Source organism: Rattus rattus, chromosome 10 (assembly GCF_011064425.1).
Source record: "Rattus rattus isolate New Zealand chromosome 10, Rrattus_CSIRO_v1, whole genome shotgun sequence".
Taxonomy (NCBI): domain Eukaryota; kingdom Metazoa; phylum Chordata; class Mammalia; order Rodentia; family Muridae; genus Rattus; species Rattus rattus.
Genome location: NC_046163.1, coordinates 69,017,535 through 69,040,914, shown reverse-complemented (window position 1 = coordinate 69,040,914; position 23,380 = coordinate 69,017,535). Strand labels below are relative to the sequence as shown.

At 44.7% G+C, this 23,380-nt stretch overlaps 2 protein-coding genes across 6 annotated transcripts in view; one reads left to right on the top strand and one right to left on the bottom strand.

Moving 5' to 3' along the window:
• Positions 1–2,454, top strand: part of Vash2 (vasohibin 2) — a 31,884-nt gene extending 29,430 nt beyond the window's left edge. The window contains exon 8 of the mRNA XM_032914656.1: positions 1,134–2,454. Coding sequence (XP_032770547.1) covers positions 1,134–1,206 — 73 coding nt within the window. The 3' untranslated portion in view covers positions 1,207–2,454. The remainder of the gene's footprint in view (positions 1–1,133) is intronic.
• Positions 2,455–3,855: 1,401 nt separating this feature from the next.
• Positions 3,856–22,886, bottom strand: Angel2 (angel homolog 2). Of its 5 annotated transcripts, none has more exons than XM_032914651.1 (9): positions 22,698–22,886; positions 19,618–19,943; positions 15,273–15,529; positions 13,872–13,941; positions 11,572–11,993; positions 10,661–10,787; positions 10,016–10,073; positions 7,472–7,635; positions 3,856–6,543 (listed from the first exon to the last, which is right to left on the bottom strand). In XM_032914651.1, exons 1-9 carry the CDS (start codon positions 22,754–22,756, stop codon positions 6,392–6,394), a joined length of 1,635 nt encoding a protein of 544 aa, XP_032770542.1. In that variant the 5' UTR covers positions 22,757–22,886; the 3' UTR covers positions 3,856–6,391. The 5 variants fall into 5 exon arrangements, with proteins under 5 accessions (XP_032770542.1, XP_032770544.1, XP_032770543.1 ...); XM_032914653.1 differs by lacking the exon at positions 22,698–22,886 and adding an exon at positions 22,551–22,592; XM_032914652.1 differs by lacking the exon at positions 22,698–22,886 and adding an exon at positions 22,343–22,512.
• Between the last annotated feature and the right edge of the window lie 494 nt (positions 22,887–23,380).

Here is a 23,380-nt window from a genome sequence, read left to right as displayed (position 1 = left end):
TCAGATGAGAGAGCTGGACTACTTCCCTATCAAGAGGAAACAACTCGCTAAAGAGAAATCTTTCAAAGCTTTAAGAACTTTCTTATACCTGAGTTTTCACTTTTTAGCACTCAAGATAAAGTGTCATTGAATGTCATTGAAAGACATCTTTGATGATCTTGTGAAAATGACAGAACTCCTGAAGTAGAACTCACCAGCGTCCCGAATCCCACTTATAGTCTTGGTCATGTCAACCTACGTGACAAGGGGTTCATCGGATAGTGGAAGCTGTCAGAAGGCTTACACAGTGTCACAGTGTCACCCTGGGAAGCTGCCAACGCCTTGACTGGGCAGCTCACTGCTGAGTGCTTCAGGAGTTTCTTAGCAAACATGCTCTGCACAGGGCAGTTTGTGCTATGGTGTGTGGTTTCAGTGATTTCTGAAAGGTACACCTCAATTTTTTTTGTTTGTTTGTTTGAGACAGGGTTTCTCTGGCTGTCCTAGAACTTACTCTGTAGATGAGGCTGGCCTCACACTCAAAGATCTACCTGCTTCTGCCTCCTGAGTGCTGGCATTAAGGCGTGTGCCACCACAGTGGTCAATGCACCTTGATTTTACACATTCAAGCCTACAATATGAACCATCTCAGGTAACTGAGAATGTCCACCGAAACCTAGTCTCCTTGTGATCCCTGTGCTCACTGTTGCTAAGAGAATTTGACTTAGTCTTGTATGATATGTAACTTGTTAGGACCTCACAGGTACTGGGTTTCACAAGTTGTAGCCCTGAACTTGGTGCTACACACCTATAATATCCAAACATAGGAGACTGAGGCTGCAGGGTACAAAGTTCAAGGCTACCTTGGGAAACAGTGAAACCCTGTCTCAAAAACCTGAGAGTCTGATTAATTTTGCGTGTTTATTTTCAAGGTTTTTGTTTTAATTTTACAAAATTCAAGCTTAAAATGCTTTTACACTTCTTCACTGAAAGCCTTAAAACCTGTCATGGAAGGCTCAGGAACAAGAGTTGGGAGCCAAGAGTGCAGGTGCAGGGAGCAGGCACATACTGGGTTAGCTAACCACACTGGAGACCCTTGAGGAGCTTCATTACTGTTTGTCTGTCCCTCTCTACCATCCTTCTGCCTTTACCCTTAGGCCTGCTCTGACCGAGAAGAAGGTGGCTGACCTCAGCACTCTGAACGAAGTGGGCTATCAGATCCGGATCTAGCCAGGCAAGGCCAGCAAGGCTTCTATGGTGCTCTTCTCTGCGCTTTACCCAGCAGCTTCAGGAGGAACTGCAACTTATGGAGTTTTGATTTTGAAGGATTTACCAGGAGATAGAATCTGAGTGGGTTTTTGAAAAACTCACTGGTCAGCAGGCATGACTGGGCTGAAGTGACGGACAAACCCCTGGGTTGACTGACTCCCTCACTCAGGATCTCAAGAACAATGTTACTGCAGTTTTCTATTTTTCCATTTGCCGACTGTTCCGCTTGCTTTGGACATTACGCCTCGGCTATAGTAACCGTTTGTGGAGTCCCCTCCCACTTTTGGTACAGCAGGCAGCTCAGCCAGTACCGCTGTCTTCTCAGCAATAACAAGCGAGGATGGGTGGCTTCTTTAAACAGTTGATATTACCTCAGCGTTTGGCATCAGATATGCAGTCTTAATGAGTTTTATATTCTATTTGTATTGTTTTCCTACAGGGATCTCAATGGTCTGGAGGGTTTTTGTTGTTTTTTTCTGGTTCACACGTGAGATGAGATTTAAGTTATATGCAGATGCTTTAGAAGCACTGAAGTTCTGGCAATAAGGGAAACAGTGGGGTCTTGGAGTCTCTTTCCTTAAAGCATCTGCTGACAGGTTTTCTCCTAACAAGCATGTTAAGAAGCTCTAGCCCATGCTGTTGCCAACAGTTAAGCCTTTTCTGAGTCAAGCAAAAAGCACAAGAGACCATGTGTTCCTGAAAACACAGCAGTGCTGAGACTTCTCAGACAGGAGGGCAGAGGTCTGGTCAGCCTTGGCTCTTAGTGGCTCCTGGTAGTTAGTGTTCTGCTGTCTTTCATGAGGGTAGACATGTTTTCCAGGAGCTTGTCTTAGGCGCCACTTCATGGCCTTAGGAGGCACTGGGGGAAGCCAGGTCCTTAAGCCTGTCTTAAAGGAGGAGTTTCAGCACAGTGCTCTGCCTCAGTGTTACCCAGGCTGGAGCACAGTGAGCCTGCCTGTGGCCACTCCAGCACAGCTTCTGCTCGCACCTCGAGGAGGAAGCACAGCTTCAAGTCATTCATCTTAGTGGTCACCATGCCAACTCAGGAGAGCAGAGGCCCAGCTGCAGCTGAGTGGCTGGCCCCCAGAGTTCAGCACGCTCCCTTTTGGCTGTGACTGGGAAGCTCTAAGAAGTCAACGTCTGCTCACTAAGTCTTTGCCAGGAAAACCCTAGGGCCACAAGGAGGGCAAAGGTGTGTGCAGAAAAAAACAAACAACAAAAAAAAAACAAAAAACCCCACTCCCCACTCCAGCCAGCATTATTAATGAAAAGTTGTTTGCTTGGAAAAGCTTAGTGTCCTTTATAGGACAGGACCAGGAAACTAAAACAGTGTGAGCTTCAAATTCTCAACTCAATGGCTTTCTTCAAGAATCCTGTTACTGCAGTTCAAGGTGAGTTATGGGGCCCAGGCGTGTGCTCAGAGCCTCTGGTTTGACACCCAGCACCCAAGGAAGCCCCCACCCTTCCTCCACATGTCCTCACATGCTCCCTGTTGTCAGCCTCAGGGCCATGTGCACTGAAATGTTCCAAGAAGCAATCTGGTGAGTGCAGCCACCAGGCCTGTGTTCAAGGTCAGCTCACAGAGACAAAGCACTGAACATCAGGACAACCTTGATGTGTGGCAACAGCAGGCAGCTGTGACGCTTTGTCATCTAACCTCTTCCACAACCACCAGATTCTTAGGCTTATCTTTCAAGGCGGGGTTGGTCAGAAACATTTAAAAGGCTCTTTATCAGTCAATTTTACTGCCTGTAGTCACACTAAAACAGAAGCAAGCCCCAAACACCTACACTCTAATGCAATCGTTTACAGTAAGACAGCAAAAGTGAACCCACTTGTCTTACCTCAGACTGACCTTCCGTCTGGTAGTGATGTAGATGAAGAGGAAAACTGAGCTGACAGGAGCGAGTTTATTCTGTGCACCACGGCAAGACGCACAGAGCTGGATGAGGACTTGAGCCGACTGCTATTGACGTGACAGTGGCCTGGGTGCTTTCTGACACTCGGGGGGGGGGGACCCGTGAGCACGCAGTCCCTTTCCATGAGTCAGCTGTTTCCTAGGGTGTCCTCAGCAGAGCGAGGTCATCAAAAAGGGCAGCCTTTGTAACCCCTCAGCTCACTGCAAGCCTTTCGTACACTAGACTTTTATGTACAACCTTGTACAATGTTTTTGACGTACAACTCAGATTCTTGTTTATTCTTAGACTTTGATCTGGCCAATACATTTTTAAAAAAATCAGATGAACCGTGATTGTTTTAGTGGGTATTTTTCTAAGTACATGAAGACTTGATGGTATTCCACAGAACACCACAAGTGCATGCTTCAGGTTCAAATCTCTCTCATCATGTGTCCACACACAGCATGGAACTGTAATAAAACTCTTCTGGAAACTGAGGGTTTCACGATGTTTTGTGCTGTTTTGTCCAACTGAACATACTGACCATTTTCTCGCCTCTCCCGGACTTTATTAAGTATCACTCTATTTTCACGCGTGTCAGTCACTTGCCTCTCAGCCGCATCCTAACAGACAATGACTGAGAAGGTAAGGAAAGAGTTGAGGAAGGTGACAGGCAGCATCTACGGCTCAGCAAATGACCACAAAGCCCAACAAATGTGCAAATATAATAATTTATTACAGCTTACAGATACAAAGGACTCTACGACTTACAACTTTTTTTTAACAAAAGATTAAAAACTAACAGATGCTCAATCCTGAAGACAGGATTTGAGTGTCTATTTTCTCGATGGCAAAGGCGCAGTAGACATCATCACACTCACCCTTTGCATTTACAACCCGGCCAGCATGAGGCTGGGGAGATGGCTCAGCCAGAGGGCCTGAGTGTGATCCCAGGACCCACGTGAAAAGCCAAGTATCCACAGCATGTCTCACGAGGAGGCAGGCAGGATCTCGGAGCCTGGTTGGCCTGTCAGCTTATCTATCCTACTTTGGATGTTCCAGGCCAGCGAGAGGACCTGTCTTAAAAATAAAAGGTGGATGGCTTCAAAGGGCTCGCCGATGGCTTCTAGACACACGTGCAAGCAAACACACACCAGGCATAGGGATACTACACGCCTTGGCCTGTGAGGGATCTGACTCCTGGAGTCAGATCCAACTTTGCTCAGTAGGTGCTGCTCTCTGTCCACAACAGTAGAAAAATAGATAATTTTTATTGGAGTTTTAAAAGCTTGTGAGAAGTATTGTGTGGCCACAAATTAACAATAAGCTAACAGCAATTTATGAATGAACTAAATCAAGGTGCTGTACAGGAAATAGGCTTAAATTTACATTATATTCATCAAGATATAAAAACTTTACAAAGGTTTTTTTTCTTTTTTTTTTTTTTTTTTATTTTATGTGAGTATGGTGTCTTCAGACACACCAGAAGAGGGCATCAGATTCCATTACAGATGGTTGTGAGCCACCATGTGATTGCTGGGAATTGAATTCAGGACCTCTGGAAGAGCAGTCGGTGCTCTTAACCTCTGAGCCATCTCTCCAGCCCCTTACAAAGGTTTTAATGAATGTTAGTTTGCCTACAATTATGTCTACACAAATTCAACACAATCTCCATATTAAAAAGGGGCAATTACTACTGTAATTTGATAGTGATTGTGTCTCTAACCAGGACCCCACAAAGTACTACTGAAAACTGTGGGCCACCTCAGCACTACATTAATACTCTACATGAAAACCAGAGTGAGCCTGCTGGCTTGCTCAGTGTTCACTGGGCACTTCAGCCTGTACCTCTGAGGCAATAGTCTAGTAGACATAATAGCTAGAATAAAGGAGTTAAAATTTTAAATTACAAAAATTTACTATCTAATTTAAAACATCCTATTAGTAGTAAAACTCACTGTAAAAAACATCTATCACTGCACAGTAATGACTTAGTAAGAATGCCTGTAATCTGAGTCTACTATTTTAAAAGTAGAGAAATTTCTACTTACATTTAGAATTCTACTATTCGTTGCACAGGGCGAGCTACTGGCTGGCCAGGCTGCTGTAATGCTGCATAGACAGCGAAAGCGCCACGGCGCACTGTGGCACCATGGTCCTGGAAGGAAGGCTGCCGGGCCTAAGCAGCACCTCCCACGCTGACTCCTGCTGGTAAAGGAGGATACGCCACTGTGGAGCTCCCCTTCCTTCCAGACCAGCTTTGATAAATTCATACAGAATTGGCTCAGCAAATGTCGCTCCTGACCATCATTCAACAGAAAGGAAGTGCAGGAGACGGAGGTACAACCTGGGCTCTGCTGCCTTTTGTCAATCTTTGAGACGTGGGGCCTTGTGTATAGCTCTGGTCAGCCTGGGACACACAGTGATCCTCCTGCCTCTGCCAGATGCTAGGATTAAGGATGTTCATGGATACACCTGGCCCATCTGCTTTCCTTGGGGCAATCTTTATCCAGGACAGGAGCAGACATAAAGGACTTTGGCTTTTTTTGTTTGTTTCATGACAGGTTTTCATGTAGCCCAGGCTGGCCTTGAACTTGCTATGTTGCTAAAGCTGGCTTTAGACAGCTAACCCTCTTGCTGCCACCTTCCAAATGCTAATAAGATTATAGGTATGCACCACCATATCTCCCTAGGAGCCTTGCTCTTATGGGAATGACCTACACTTCTCAACTATTTCCATTACAAAATGTAGGTACATTCCACAGCTTAAGGTGGCAGTGATGTGGGTCAAGTATTCTCTACAACATCACATAGTCAAGCCTCCTCAGAAGCGTGGACCCCTGTGGAGGAATGACCCAGTGATTTCTAAGAACAAGCACAGGCATCTCCTAATGAAATTCAGTCTCCAGAAAAGGCAGCAAGCTGAGTATTGCAGGTCCTGGTAGGACCACCTGACGTACAAAAAAGCACTGACTTTCTATCTTGAGGGCCAGGGAGGTGAACTACATTTTTAAAATGCTGTCAACTTCACCAGAACTTAGAAGTCATTTACAATAATGTTCTTTAGACATCAGTTATCAGGAAAATATTTCATTAAAAAAAGTTGTAAATTTCTTTCTTCCAATCTGTTTCAAGCACACAACAGAAATCCAGAACCCCAATCACAAAAATGAACAGCATGCAAACATTTAAAATTTTCACAGCCTTTGAAAAGAATACAGACAGGAAGTTCTGTGAATGAGCAATGGTCAGAGCTCAAGCCTGAACTTGGCCAGCAAAGGCAGGTGGTCTGAGGAGTTGTGCTCATTGGGAAGGCCATTCACAGTCCACAAGTCTTGTTCTGTCAGAAGTGACAGTCTAGCTAGAAGTTTCAAGCCACCAACCAAAGCAACTTCAGCTCCTAGTTAAAGAAGCACACATTTAGTGAAACTGTCATTAAACAAGTTTTTAAAACATGAAACACTGAAACAGAACCCGAAGCCCACCAGGAAACTGAGATGAAAGTTTTTAGGGTATAGTTTTATAAAGTTATTACTGATAAACCCTTAAACAGTAGCTTCATGTTATTTATGTCAGATATTTTTCTATTTCAATTAATACCGTTTACACAGTGTAATGTAAAATTGTTAATAATGTGAGGCTGACAACAGCCCACTCTGATGTGCAGAGGCTGCTAAGGTGACTGAAGGTAGGATGGCATGATCTGAGCCCAGTCACTGTGCGCCCACGAGAACGCAAATGCCTTAGGAAGACTGGAGCTGCTGATCCCCGGCACATTCCTGCCACCTAGTGAACTCTGTAGGCATGGCAACTTCCAGACCCGACTGTCTCAACAGTAAGAGAACAGGGCATGCTGCTGGGTTCAGTGAAACAACCTACAGACTCCGGACACTAGGTTTCCAGTTATCTCACTGCTTCCTGTTTTAAATCCTTTGACTGGCTTATACGACCTGATCTCTTGAGCTGTAACAAGGAATGTACTGCCCACTGAGTGCTCTCCCTCAGGTCTGCATGCCCAGTGTCTGCTGTGGCAGCACGACTCTGACTTGCTGACCTGTGGTTCTTCCCCACCTTACTCAGTGGCTGCCAAGGGGAAGCGGGTGTGAAGAGTGGAGGGCAGCCGAGGACGCAGACTCTGGCTGGCACAGGGCCAACTGCGGCTGCAGTTCTGTGAGTCTGTGCTGGGGCTCGTTACTGCCCTGTTCTCTGCAGGTGTTAAGCGCTGTACAGTCACGTGACCAGTTTGTCCATCAAGCCCTACAGCTGGCCCTCCCCCTGCCTTGCTGCTTTGCTCAGTCCAGGCCTCGTGTGGTCCCCACACTCCTTACCTGGACCACGAGCAGTGTCCTCCTTCTCTGCAGAGTAGAAAATGTAGTCGACTGTTATGGCACTTCGGGAATGGCAGGTGGTCACCTCTGGGACGCCAGTGTCAGGAACATAATGGGAATAGACAGAGGACAAGCTGAAGCCATGCTGCAGATGTGAGGACACTCTAAAGTGAAGAGAAAGGGGCTTAGCATCCATCCAAGATTTCACAGAAAAATTACCTTTTCTCCCTTCCCAGACAAAGACTAGAATACTTTTTCTTTTTCAGACAAGGTCTTAACACTGTAGCCCGGCTGAGCTGGAACTTACTTCATAGCTTAGGCTGGCCTCAAATCTGTAGCAATTCTTATCTCAGTTGCTTGAGTACTCGTATAGTGTAAGCCATCATGCCTGAGTTTTTTGAGAGTTTATATTGATCAGGCTATCCTCAGTATCATTACATAGCCCAGGCTGGCCCCCTTTTCATACTTCTGCCTCAACAACCGGAATGTTATGATCACAAGTGTGAGTCCCACACACAGCTAGGTGAGTTTCACTTAAATGAATCATATTCCAAGTGAGGTGGTCTTTACTGATGCAGTGAATGTAAACAAAAGGTGTCTAAAACCCAGCAGATGGGGTAAAAAGTATCAATATGCTAGTCAGATCTTAAAATAATACGTGTGAAAGCCTCCATTTACACAACGAGCATACAGTCCATACACTTCTTGGTTTTATTTCTTTTGTTAGTTTTTGAGACAGGGTTTCTCCATGTAACCCTGGCCGTCCTGGAACTCACTCTGTAGCCCAGGCTGGCCTCAAACTTAGGAGATCTGCCCACTTCAGCCTCGTGAGTGCTGGGATTAAAGGCGTGTGCCACCACTGCCTAACTCTGGCTGTGTTTTGAATGATGCTTTTAGTAGTTGGTGTGTTCAGGGCTACTCAGGCCCATCTGGACCTCTGCTGGCAAAGAAGCCACAGGCCTGTCACGCTTGTGCTGCCTCAGGTCAGCTCCGGAGTGGCTCACGCTCACCATTGCAAACACACGTCATGCTACTGACAGAAGGGTGAAAGATTATTTTCTAATATGTCATGAATTTTAAGAGCCATTTATGCTATAAAGGAAAATCCTATACACCATTGTTAGTTGCTGAGGGACACACAAAAATTTGGTCCTTTGGACTGGAGAGATGGCTCAGCAGTTAAGAGCACTGGATGCTCTTCCAAAGGACAGAGCAAGGTTCAATTCCCAGCACCCACATGGCAGCTCACAACTGTAACTCTGGTTCCAGGGCATCCGATATCCTCTCATAGACATACACACAGGCAAACTGTCAATGCACATGACACAACACTAAATTAAAAAAATGGCCCTTGATTTTTGTAAGCTAAGTCAATAAACACAGGTAACTCCTTAATGTCTAAAGACTTATAGCATTAATAAATGTAAAAGGTGGTGCACGCCTATAATTTCACATGTGAAAAACTGGAGCTAGCCTGAGCTACACAGTGAGACACAAAAGCAAGTTAAGTCCCCTTCAAGCTGTTATCTCATTGTCAGAGTCTCAGTTTATGGACGAATGCTATGCACACCCATTTGTTACATATCTCAGGCAAAGCCAGAGTTAGGGAAGGGCACGGCAGCACACAATGTAACTGTGGTTCTTAGGAGGCTAAGAAGGGCAAAAGGCTAAAGCTAGCCTGGGCTACACAGCTAACCCTTGTAAGAGAGCTAACTTCTCAAAACCATCATTGTTACATCACCTTTATTTGATCAATTATAGGGAACTTTTGCTATATTTAAAATGTTTATTCACTAAAAATTGCTTCTTTTCTTACTATGTCATTGATAAGAATTTTTTTTGTCAAAACAACACATTCAAACTAAAAGTGAAAAGGATAACAATAAATTGAAGATTTGCTTCTAATGTGGTTCCTATGTTATGCTGAAAAAAAGTCTGAGTTGCAATGTAAAGTAAACATCTCAACAATTTTAAAGAGACAAGATCTAGGTCTGTCTTGATGCGCTGCCATACACGTGCTGTTCAATCACAGCCCAAGCACTCAGGCTTCTTCATTCTGTTTCTGATTAATGCCAGTGCTCCTCTCTGCTGCGTGGTATCTGGGTCACATTGCCTGTAGCCTGGGATCCAGTGAATCAAATAAGAATGAGGGTCCTACAGAAACTGGGCAGATTCTTCCCGTGGTCTGGGCTCTTTACACAGATAATGGCATACACTTCAGGGTTCCTAGGCCAGTCTAGGCCCACATGCTGCTTCCAGAGCATTGCCTAAAGCAGGCCGAAGCAAGAGACACTGCTTATGTAGGCACGAGGGCTCTAAACCCTCACAACCCAGGCAAGGAAATGAACCCTAGAGATGCTTGATTCTCACAGCTAAAAAGCAGCAGTCAACTTGGAATTCATGTGTATTTGTCTTAAACCCAGCAGCCTTTGCAGCATGGAATAGCACCAACTCCATTTTGGATCCAAGTGTTTTCTGAGAGATAATTTTTTTGCATTATTCAGTTAAAGTCAGGGACTGTGTCTGCTGCCTTCTGGAACTCACTTGTCAGCTGGCACTGGGACCTCTGCTTTCTCCTGCTGTGCTTGAGTCACATCACTGTCTGAAAGAGCAGAGGGAATCAGATCAATCCAATGCACATACAATTCTGTTCTAGTTGCCAGAGCGTAGCTTTCTCTAGTCAGACTCATACATCTAGTTTAGATGTTTGGTTAAACGTTCGATCCTAGAGCCTGTATTTGGTGGTCTACAGAACGGGGGGAAAGTGCAAACAACTCTAAGGAGACATGCACGTTCCTCATGCACAGTAACGCTGAGTTTAACTTTTTAAAAAGAGTTATTTTATGTATGTGAGTACACTGTTGCTCTCTTCAGACACACCAGAAGAGGACATCAGATTCCATTACAGATGGTTGTGAGCGACCATGTGGTTACTGGGAATTGAACTCGGGACTTCTGGAAGAATAGCCAGTGCTCTTAATCGCTGAGCCATCTCGCCAGTCCCAGAATTTCACTCTTAAAAAGGAAATTTGTAGCACATCAATAAAAAAAGAAAAAAGGACGAGCAAAGCCTTTTACATTTGTGCACATGAGTGTTCATGCCGGATACTGAGAGTCTGACATTCAGCTTTGTGACCTCAAAGGGAAGATCATCACCCAGCAGACTGCCAAAATGTACCCCACACTCACCTGTCTTTTCTACTTTGGGAACCTGCTGTGCCTCATAAACACAGTTCTGAGAGATGCCTAGGTTTGGGGGCCAAATTGGAATAGATAAAATTCTTTGTCCCCGTGAAGACTGTTCCTGGCCAGATACCTGCACAGAATGTGAACGGGCATCGTAAGTGACCAGACTTTAACTATTTATGTGATGAACCGTCTATGTTTTCCATGGGAGGTAATCAGAAATGATAAGTCGGCCCTTCACTCCGTCCACACAGTTCAGAGAGCACTCGTCATTACATGGAAATGTAAGCCTTTCACACGTGTGTTTCCTTGTGTGAACATCTAAACGTCCATGGCTTCCCACTACTACTGCCTTACTCTGTCTGCTATCTGTAACAGAGTTTCTATTGTGTCAGATGCTAAGCTCTAAAATCAACTTTAAAGCTGTCATTAAAAATTCTGTGGGTAGAGGACTTATTTTGGTTAAACGAAGGAAGCATGGAAACATACTCAGAGCCTAGTAGAAATAACTCTAAGCTGCAGAACAAACGCATTTAGCATTACTATGTAAAGGATGACTTATATAATGACTATTAAGTTACTGTACTTTCCACGTCCAGCATTCAGACCTCCTCCTCCCCTTTGTGAAGGGGGGCTTTCAAGTTATCCTTGTCTTCAAACTTCTTTTTCTACCTGCTAATTCCTTTAGACAGAAAGCTGTCATAAGTGGAAAAGACAATATCAAACTAAGTGAATAAAGCCACGTGCTCATAATTGTGGGGATCACCACAGTTTAGTATAGAGATGTACTAGACCCCCAGTGTTTTCACACAGCCATGCAATGACTGTCTTAACTCCGCTGATGACCATCCCCTCATTCTGATGGGCAGAGCAGCCAAAGCCCATTTCCCAACACAGATGAAATGAGCACTTACCTTTCCAATCGCAAGACCTTCATAATTTAATTTTCCTTCCTTTATGAAACTGTAGAGTGGAGAACCAGGAACAGAATTAAAGTCACCACACATGACAATGGGACAGAAGCTGCCATCTTTCCTATGGGCCACATTGGAAATCTCTGCTAGCAGCATTGCCAGCTGGGTCAGCTTAATATCACCGCGCCGTGGGTTATACAACAGATGTGTGTTAGCTATGCAGATGGATGGAGAGGCAGCACGTGGGATCTTAGGCTGCAGGAGTAAAACCAATCCAATGTTGTCTCTGTCCAACAGAGGAATATCACGGCGGCAGAACTCCACTGGGTTCACAGATAAGAGTGAGAACTTGGAATGTTTGAAGCAGATGGCACAACCATCGGGTTTCCTTCCTGTTTTCATCTTATATTCACAGTGATAACCTACAACAAATGAATTTTAAAAGAGAGACTATGTTAAACACATTTCTCCTAAGACTCTAAAGCCACGTCAGACAAAGCATGTTCTGTAAGACAGGATGCAAGGACATGTTAAACCAAAGTTAGGCTAGGATCGGGCCTAGAGTGTTTCAAATTCAGCACTGAGGAAAATAAATTCTGCAAAACCTTATCTCTGTCTGTCTTTTGGCGGGGTGGAGGTCCTATGGATGGTGGCAGGCAGGCAGGCGGGCAGGCGGGCGGGCACTCTACGATGGCTCTCCATTACCAGCCCGAGGGTCTTCTGAGACAGGGACTCACTAAGGTTCTCAGGCCATCCCTGAACTTGTTATACAGTTCCAAGTGACTTGAACTCCTGGTGATAAAGCTTCTGCATCCCAAATACTGGGGTTACAATGAGGCTCACCACATCACACACTCATAATGTCAGGCAGAAACAGTCTTATATGCTTGTAATGCAAGCATTTGTAAGGAGACAGGTGAATTATAAGTTGGAACCAACCTGGGTCACACAGTAAGACCTTGCCTCAGAAAAAGTATGCCTAAGTTTCTTTACTGGCAGGTTTGTCCCTCCAACTCAGTCACAAGGACAGTAAGGTCTCAGAGTACTTACTCTGATCTTTTTGTTCGTCTTTTCCCCACACCACTCTCTGTGGCCCACACTGCCTGAATCCATGCCACCATCAGAGCCTTTCCCTGCTGGCTGTGCTGACAAGAATGCTCTAGGTATGGCTCCACTTTTACCTCCTCCAAATCTTTGTCTAAACTTCACCTTGTCCACTCATTTTGCTGAAAACCTAAATCTTCCCCATCTGCTTTCATTGCCTGCTGTTCACTTACACACATCTCACCAGGAAAGAGGCCCGCAGTGGAGAACAAAGCTGTCCTTACTTCTAGAACAGTGTAAAGGTCAGGCAGGCACTCAAAAGGCACCAGATACATGAATGAATACCATGCAGGCACATGTTTCATGCTTCATGCCTGGACATGAGATGATTCTTTTTTTTTTTTTTTTGAGCTGGGGACTGAACTCAGGGCCTTGCGCTTGCTAGGCAAGCGCTCTACCACTGAGCTAAATCCCCAACCCCATGAGATGATTCTTAAAGCTGCTTTAGCAAACAAGCCATGGTAGAGCCTCCTGTAGATTCGGTAGGTGGCCCAGTCCCTCATCTGCATGCAGCACAGACCCACAGTGGTACAGTGGCTGAATGACTCCTGAAGACATTTCCCTTTTAAGATCAGCATGGACTTTCCAGCAGAAATGCTGCAGGATTTGCTTGACATTTTGCTCCTGTTTTCAAAATGAAGAGTTATCCCAAAGGCGCTCTGGCTGAGCGGGTAAGAGTACTGGCTGCTCTTGAGGATGACCTGTTTTTAGTTTTAGTACCTACACTGTGGCTCATAACTGCATATTAACTATAATGCCACAGGATTTCCTTTTTCTGGTCTCCACAGGCCTAAGGCTCATACATGGTACACAAACATACAAGCAGACAAAACACTCATACCCGTAAAATAATAAATAAAAGTTAAAAGTTATCACCAGGGCTGGAGAGATGGCTCAATGATTAAGAGCACTTGTTCTTAAAGAGGACCCAGGTTCAGTTCCTAACACACACATGGAGGCTCACAACCATATTTAACTCCAGTTCCAGGACAGATATCTGACCCTTTCTGATCCCCAAGGGCTTCAAAAATGCAGGCAAAACTTTTACACATAAAAATTAATCTTAAAGACTTTGTTTTTAATGTTATCCCCAAATATATCCTATTTTTTTTTGTTTAAAAAATTATGTTTATAACAAACAATTTTGCAAGAATGAAGAATGAATCTGGCTAAAATAAACAAAGGTTACATTGTACCCAGTGATTCCAGACTTGGCCTGATCTCTGTCCCGTAATGATCTTCTTGAACTTCCTGTAGACAAAGCACCTTGAAGAAAACAGTGGCATGAATTAAAACAGAGGCAAATATGAATTCTATATAACTCTGATACAGTAGACCTCAAAGCTGCACAGATACTTTTCTTATTTTTAGAACCGATGCTATTTATTTTTATTTTTTGGCTTTTTGAGGCAGAGTTTCTCTGTGTAGCCTTGGCTATTCTGGAACTGGTCTTGAACTCAGAGATCCACACGCCTCTGCCTCCGGAGTGCTAGGATTACATGTGTGCGCCACCTCCACCCAGCCTGCCTGCCTGTCTTTTTCTTTCTTCTCTCTTTTTTGAAAAAAATTACTGCTCTCAATATTCTATATCACAAGAAATATGTTTTTAAGTACCTTATAATACACCTCAAAACCATGGTCCACACTCATATAAAATAGCATCTTACCATTCAAAATGGGCTAGTTCTTGAAAGAACTTTCTGTTTTTATATATGAAGCTATCTTTCATGAATTTCCATGTTCATTATGAATAAACTTCAGGGTTCTTTTTTAAAACAAAACCAAACCAGACTGGGTTATAATTATATAACCCAGAACAGCCTTGAACTTGGAGTGGTCCTCCTGCCTCAGCCAAGTGTCAGATTATAGACAGCGTCATACTTGGCTCAGGCCCTTTCTTTTCTTTAAAATAACTTTTTGAGATTTTATTTTATTTTACCTGGATTTCTGTGCACCATGTTTGTGAAACGACCACAGAGGCCAGAGAAGGATGTCAGATCTCTTGGAATTAGAGTTAGGGATGATTGTGAGTTGCCACGTAGCTACCCTGTGCATCCCCTTCCTAAGAGACTGGCTTCATCCCAGTATCCCCAGCTCACCCCCTTACTCCCACCCACCCCCCAAAACACCCTACTGTTCTTTAACTGGGCATGGTGGCACATGCCTGCAATCTCAGCACCTCTTAAGTAGAGACAGGAAGACCAAGAGTTTTAGGTCATCCTAGGTAAATTTGAGACCAGTGTGAGGTATCAGAGATCCTGTCTTAAAAGAAACAAAAAACCAACTGACATTCTTTAAATGCTATCATCTTATTATATAGATACATTTTTGCATAAATTATTGCAATTTCAAGCCCAGTATTTTTATTTAAAATCCTTCAGTCTGAGTCTCAAAGTTGACCAATACTTTAAAACTCTGCTCTTTGAAAAGTTGGGTGATTATTTCTATCAATGACCAACAGTGAGAAAGTCACACCTAGTTAACAGGGGCTCCTTCCCCAAGAGCATGAAGTAGATAAAACTCTGCTGTGACTGCACACATGCTCATCAACCACACTGTCCTTGGATGAAAAGCTAATACTGCCTTTAAACACTTACATCAGCATCAAAATGTTTGATTTCTTTCAAAATATTGGGAAACCGGAAACTCCAGTGTAACACTGGGCGTCGGCAATGTCTGTAGAGGTGCGAGTTGTCCTCCAGTAACTCCTGCGAGAGTATGTTGTAAGACATCACTGAGAAGTCAAACTTATCTTCACAGTCCTCACATGTGGAGTCACCATTTCTGTCTTCTAGGTCCTTCGTTTTCTCTTTATTATGGCTACATAAATACTCCCAACTCCTTTTTATTGTTCCTGTTAAAATACATTAGACAAAATATAACAACCAATCAAATGGGACCAGATGCTTCTTGTATACAAATACCTTCCTACTTAAAGAAAATGCCCACACACGGAGTACACTGCTTCCCTGGGAGACGGCCGGCCACATGACACTAACTGCAAGCTGTCATCAGGTGGGCTGACAGAGTAGCAAATCCATATGCTGACTGAGGGCTACCAAATCTTTCTGAAGGCTGAAAACCTAAGACTATGTGTAGCTGCACTTTCCCATTTGTCCTGGTTAAGACTTCTATCAGTCATGCTTAGCATTCTTCAATGCAAGGAAGAGAAAGGAAGGGAGGGAGGGAGAGAGAGGAGGAGAGGGGGAGAGGGATTAAAGGGAAGAGGGGGAAAGGGAGAGAGAGAGGGGGAGGGAGGGACTGCCTGAGTTGGCTTTCCAGAGATGACTTCCCACCACATTTCATTCCCTATTAAGATCATCAGCTACCTTAGCTCAGAATGCTGGTTTACACATGGATGGAGGGTAGTATAAATGACAATATGGGAACAGTGGTTTGTGTCTAAAATGTTACAAGCGGGAAGTGCAGACAGAACGACAAAAGATCAAAGGTTATAGGATGAGCCTTTTAATGCAATGTAGGTGCACCAAAACAATAGTTAGCGTGACTTTACAGAATGTAATGTAGGTACACCGGAACAACAGCTAGTGTTGGCCTTCCGGAATGTTCCAGACAAACAGCAGGGCTGCTGACTGAGTGTTGCATGTAATCCCAGGAATGCACCACAGATCACACTATGCAAGGACATACAATTCTTTGAAAAAGCAATAAAAGTGGATTGAAAAAGATGAGATTCTGTAATTGAAGACACCCCTCTACTGAGAAATTATCATCTTCTGAGGGTGCATGTATGTGTACATACACACATATGTAGTCACAGTCAGGCCTGGTGACATGTGTCTATAGTTCAGCACTCGGAAAGCTGAAGTTCAGGGTTAGCCTGGCCTACAGGTACTGAGATTAAAAACCAAACCAAACCAAACCAAACCAAACCAAACCAAACCAAACAAAAACCCCAAAACAAGAACAACAAAAAAATCCCTAGATCAAACACTTATCTGGAAAGCAGGTTCAATGCCTCCTGCCAGGAAAAAAAATAGTAACTGCATATGTTCACCTTTGATCTTGGGTCTTACTATGTCACACTAGAGAGGAAGCCACGAGAACAAGAAGGGATGTTTAGTTACCCAGAAACTCAACAATGAAGAAAACCTAAAGGGAAGAGAATAGCCGTGGCGATGGCCAGCCAAGCACACTGAGGGTACGGGGCAGCTTTGGCTACAGACGACATTCCTCTAGCCCATGCAGGCTTCACTTCACTAGACTACATAATGCACAGATTTCACTAAATAAAGTCATCTACATATGGGGCTTGTCTGCTATCCTACGAGGCTGAGGCAGGAATCACAAGAGTTTGAGGCTAGCCTGGGCTACACGGTGAGTCCCTGTCTCCAAAACAAACCAAAACAAATCAAAAAGAAAATATACTGAAATGGTACACTTGTATGCAGAATGGAAAGGAAATATGCTACCATTTTAAAATAGCCTTCTACATTCATATTCATAATTGAAATATACATGTCCTATATGCAGCTGCCAATAAAGTATGTTATGGTAATTAGTAAAGTGTGTTATGGTAATTAGTTACCGTTTCTAAGCATCTCCCTGCTGCATGCAGGGAAGAGACAGCTGACCAGACAGAAGATAATCAGTGTGATCAGTGAGGCTGGAGGGGGTGAAGGAGCTGATGGTACGAGGGTGCTAAGGGAAGGGCAAGAGGAAAAGGTGGAAGGAAATGAAATCACAGAAGAGAAAAGTCTTCTGACAACTGCAGAATTCTGCCCTCTCCTGCAGTCAATATGGGGAATCTCACCCCAAAGGCTTACAATTAAGACTAATAGTACTAGCTCCGCAGAGCTACACTGACAGAACCCCATTTACCGACTGGGGCGCCCCACAATGGTTAGCCATACATTGCAGTCTTTATATACAAGCAAGATGGAAGGGCTCCATCATGCTATGCAGAAGCTTTCACCCACTGAAGCACCATCCTGTCACTGCCACAGTGATATAAAAGGGAAGGTCAAGGGCACTCACCACAGCTCCACAGACGATATGTACAGAGCGGCATGTGAATGCATGAGATTACTGTGTCCTCCTTAAATAGCCAGGCCCAATGATTACCTGTTAATGTGGTGGCTTTCACACTTGCACAGCGTGTGGAGCCCTGTGGCATTGCTTTTCCTTTCACAAGGACACCAAACCTCTGCTGAGGGGAGCACAGTCCATCCCGACCAACCACAGTTGTCTTACTGAATAGTGCAAGTGTGCTCACAGGCTAGGTTCCACGGAGGACAATGTCAAAACCACTGACACAGTGAACAGTGTCTGGTCATCACACACTTCACAACATAAATTCACACTGCAGAATCTCATATACCTTCCATGTCAGGAGGACAAGGTGACCACAGCAGAGAAGAGGGTGAGTCAGAGAGAGTGAGCAACAGGTCTGAGCAGGTGTGGGGCACCTAATTAAGTCATAATTTTGTCATACAAATCCTTCAAATACCACTTTAAAGTGACAGGCAAATTAGTAATGCTGTTCTCTTGATTGGAAAGTATTAGTGAAATATCGGAAGTCACATATGTGGCTTAACGAAGAGCCTTTTCCTTATTCTCAACACCTAGGAGGAATGGACAGAGAGAGTCAGCAATCAGAAACTGTCAGTGCAGCTGTAGTTCCCTATCATTTCTGGGAAAACCTTTGCGTAGCCACTATGAAGCCAACAGTAAGTTAGGCATGTACACACAGCCTGCTTTATCTTTAACAGATATTCAAAGTAGGTGTTATTATTACTCTAGAAAACCAAGACACAGGTTCAGTGATGTCTCTGAGCTCATGCCACAGCGGCAGAGTGCATACAAGGGTAGGGAGTAGCACTTTGTAAACTTTACGATGCCTGTGTAGCCTATCAAAATTCTATCTGAGAGAGCACAGAATTACCAAAAGGCTGGCGGAGAGGAGCGTGAGTTGGCCTGATCAACAGCAGACACATTATCACAAATAACTGGGTCCTTCTGAGGACCCAGATTTCAACATCTCAGGCTTCTTATCTCCACGTTACAATCACATACTATATACACAGAGCTCACGCCCAGTCCTTCAGCTCTGCCCAGCTTCCTATAGTCCACCTGCCATGCAGCCCCTCTAAAGCCTCCTCGTGAACACTAGAGTGGGTGAGAAAGGCAGTCCCCAGGTCTTGTATACCTCATTATACCCAGGATTATGTGAGACAGGAGGACAAGAGTTGTCCACAAGTAAACACAGCTTGAGAAAGGTTGATGGAATCAATAGAGTTTGTTAAAGTTCCACAGAGTTGGCTAAGCTATGGCTCCCTTTCTAACAGGTAACCACTGACTCCCTCAGAGTCTCTAGGATTGCGACTTGAGGACTGGGTGTGTGGCTCAGTACAGAGCAAGCACAGGTGCTGGGTTCCTTGAGAAAAGGAGAAAAACATACACTTAAGATACTTACAGATGCTAATCTGGGAAATACAGATTTAACAAGCTAAAATCTTATCCTATAATGTTTTATTTATGATTGTTTCTAATAAAAGAATCCTTTTATATTATATTTTTAAATTACTATTGAAATGAGAACACAAATTAACATTTCCAGGTCAGTGACCTCCATCGCCAATCTCTACATCATCAAAGTCTCTTTTCAAAAACGCTGTAAGAACTATTCTGAATCTTTGTGTTACCTACTTCTGTTTTCTAGTGTAATTTTATAGTCATATAGTCTACCTACTTACAGAGACTGTATAAGTATAAGTCTTTTTACTGATAGTGCTTTCTACTCTGATATAAAGACATGATTAGTTGAAAATAAAGATACCAACCCTAACACAGAGCAAGTACTGGCTAAGAATAAGCACCTACACCTCTAAAACATGGAGAATGGCTTCAGGATTAGAAAGGATGGCTTCAACATGGCCTCGCATCTATGTCTATTCCCTACAAGATACACATCTCCTTTACCTTGGTGTTTTCTTCGTTTAGATGAGGGCTCATCTCTGTCAGAGTTCATCACGTAACGAGAGAGATGGAACAAGGATGTATTGCTCAGTTGGTCAGGTCTCCAATTGTAGTACTGAAACTGAGTCCCAGACTCAAACAGAAAAGGCGGTCTACAGTTCAATGAGAAATGCCGGCTACTGAAGTATGGGTAAGGTGCCCGTGAGTAATGTCCTGGCCACCTCAGACAACTGGAAATGTGTCTGCGCCAGCAATATTTCTGCAGATCCTCCCACGGCGTGGTCCAGTCTCGACCCAAACTCTTTAGAGGATAGGGAAGCATGGAGTACCTAGAAGAAAAGACAGTCCTTGAGGTACCACTTTTTGTTCAGCTGTAGCATACGAGATCCAAATATACTTTCTCCAGGGAGACGTCATCTCATGGTTAACTTTCCTGCTAACCCTGTGAAGGGTACAGGGAGTAGCACCCGTCTCTAACTCTCAGCATCAGTATAAACAGTAGTGGATAGTATTCTAAATCCCCAACAGGAAGAGACCAGTTAGGCTGCCAACATACCACTGTCCCCACTCCCAAAGTCAGTCCTCAATCCAACCCAGAGGGTAGCCCACTTCCACTAACATACTAGTACTCAGAATAGATTTCTAGCACAAAAATTCAACAAAAATAAAACCTAGAGCAAACATAACAGTTAAATAGCAGGATGTAAGAAAAAGTTTGTCCCCTTTCAACTAGAGATTGGAGTAAAAACATGCTTTGGGATAGTATTTTTTTTTTTTTTTTTTTTTGGTTCTTTTTTTTGAACTGGGGACCGAACCCAGGGCCTTGCGCTTCCTAGGTAAGCGCTCTACCACTGAGCTAAATCCCAGCCCTTGGGATAGTATTTTTATAACAAAGTTAAATTCTTCCTAAACACTGGTAAAGCTAAAAACAAAAATCAAAGGATTTGGGCTTTACAAAGCTACTTCCCTTACTAACCAATAGGTGGACACATGGTTTTCTGTCCCTTCCTCTTTCTAAGCATATAGCCTCCTGGGGAAACTAAAAAGCATAAGGATTATTCATAAAAAATCCACCTATGCAGGGCTGGAGAGATGGCTCAGTGGTTAAGAGCACTGACTGCTCTTCCAGAGATCATGAGTTCAATTCCCAGCAACCACATAGTGGCTCACAACCATCTATAATGGGATCTGATGTCCTCTTCTGGTGTGTCTGAAGACAGCTACAGTGTACTTATATATAATAAATCAATCAATTCAAGCAAAGCACACTCAGACTGTCATTTCGTGTATTTGCAGGTGCACGTGCTCTGTATGCACAGCCCTGAGGTTCACACCAGGTGTCTATTGGTCTTGATCTTATATTTGGAGCAAGATCTCTGTCTAATCTGAACTCCAACAATGAAATTGTCTAGACTAGCAGGTCAGCTCTGGGATATCCCCCCCCCCACACACACACACTATGGTTATGAACGCAGGCCCTTGGCCTTGTACAGCAAGTACTTAACCAACCAAGCCGTCTTCCCAGCTCCCCAAGCTTATAATTAATACACATGTTCTCTCAAGTTCTCATGAAGCACCAATTCCTTACTGCACCATCTGGCAAAATGTTAGGGTTCAGAGGGCTCGACTTCTTGGGGTTTGTGTCTCAACAACGACTATCACTAAGTTTTGCTTAAGTTGAATTAAGATTTTGTTAATGTCGAATTTCTTTATTACGCTTTTTTTCATTAGAAAAGATAGAGCTTGTTTTATGTATTTGAAACTTAAGTACTCTCAAACTACTCCCTAAATCAACCGGGCTGTAAATCTTTAAGAGCACAACATGGGCACTATTTCTTGCAATTGACTCTGAAAGTCATCCAAAGGGATTTCAGCACTTGGATCCTGTTATTTTAATTAAAATTTTCTTGAGGTGGCCCATGCCTTTGATCCCAGCACTCTGGAGGCAGAGGCTGGCAGATCTGAGTTCAAGGCCAGAGTGGTCTACAGAATGGATTCCAGGACAGCCAGAGATACAGAGGGAAACCCTCTCTCTCTAAAACAAAACAAAACACCAAGTCCCAGACTATTCAGTACAGGCTGATGTTGGTCTCCTAATCCTCCTGCCTCCACTCCCCTAGTGCTGGAGCTGTTTGTTTTCTGCCTTGAAATGTTTCTATATACTGCAACCTGCACTGGGACACTTACTCTTTAGGCTGGCAGTTATTTATACCACATCCTTTTCTTGTATGACATCGAGCTTTTGAGGGCTAGAACCTCTGTATTTTCTGTAAGCCCAGTCTCCACCCACGGGCCAGGCACACAGCTGGTACTCTGAAAATGCCATAGCATAGGAACCAGGAATGGAATTAGCAGATCCCTACGGCTTATGTAACAATAGTGTGCTATTCCCCACACACGGTACGCTACACAGTTTCAAAGGTTATACAAACCATTGGAATCTTAATATCTAACTAAGTCTTCAAAGTTTATAGGAGAAAAACATCATCAGTACATCAAATCTAAGATTCGGTGGATGCTACGTGGGGTGACATTATTAGAGGCTGCATGTACTGTGGCGCTTTGAATTTTCAAGTGACTTTTTTTTTTTTTTTTAATTTTTGGAGGCGGAGTGACACGCTGTCTAATCCAGGCCAGCCTCAAATTCATGGTTATCCTCTTGGGTGTGGAGCTTACAGGTGTGAGGCATCACGCCCGGCTCTCAATGAATGGACTTAAAGAAAAATACCCAGGATGGAGAGAGAACTTGAATGGCGGTGAAAGTTGGCCTCCGCGTGACCGACGTGTGCGAACCGCGGATGCTGCCCAGCCACCCCGGGGCGCGCAGCCTCCCTCCAGGCGGGCCCCGCGCGCGGGCGGCGGCGAGCGTGGAGGAGGCCGCGCGAGGCCGGCAGGACCCCGGAGGCTGCCGCCGCCGCCGCCAGCCCGCGCGTTACCTCTCCCTGGGCGCCGCCGGCGTCCCCGCTGCGGACCCTCTTCCTCCGCCTTCCTCCGCGCCCGCCGCCCCTGCCCCGCCCCGCCCCGCCCCACCGCTCGGCCCGCCCCTCCACGTCCCTCCCTCCCGCCGGCCACTCGCAACTAACCGGCCTCGCCCCGCCACACAGCGGCCGTAGCCCCTTCTGACACAGCGCCACGTCTCCATCTTGGCTCTCTGTAAGCGCCCAACGCTCGGGCCCGCGGATGCACCTCAGCCCTGGCCACTCGCTGGGTCCTACCGGATTCCCATCACTCGGCTCTGGGCCGGCCGCTAGGCATGCTGGGAGGAGCGTCTAGCCGCAGGCCCGGTCGCCATCTTGCCTTCTGGGCAATTCCTTAAGCGCTCTACTCAGGACATGCGCAGAACGTGCGCGGACAGCCATTTCCGGGTGGGGCGGAGCTCCGGGTCTCCTCTTAAAGACGCAGAAGGGTATCTCCAGACAGCAGCTTTCTTAAGACCTAGAAGCAGGAGTTGCTGGAGATCCTGGGTTTTGTTTGTTTGTTTGTTTGTTTGTTTGTTTGTTTTACGTGCTTGGGTAGATCCAAAAGGCAGGTTTCCACGTTGAGGAAATACTATTCTGTGGGTTCCTGTAGAATTTTACAATTGATTTTGTGGAAAACTCAGAGAACCCCCAAGTACGTTATTTGTTGGTTGCCCTTGTCTATCAGATCTACCATAGGGCGTTCTTGGAAAAACAAATGGAGACAGGACAGGAAGAACAGAGAGGCAGAAGGTACCGAGAGCCAGGGTCGCTGTTTGCCTAGGTTCTTTGGTAGAGCTGTGTAGCTG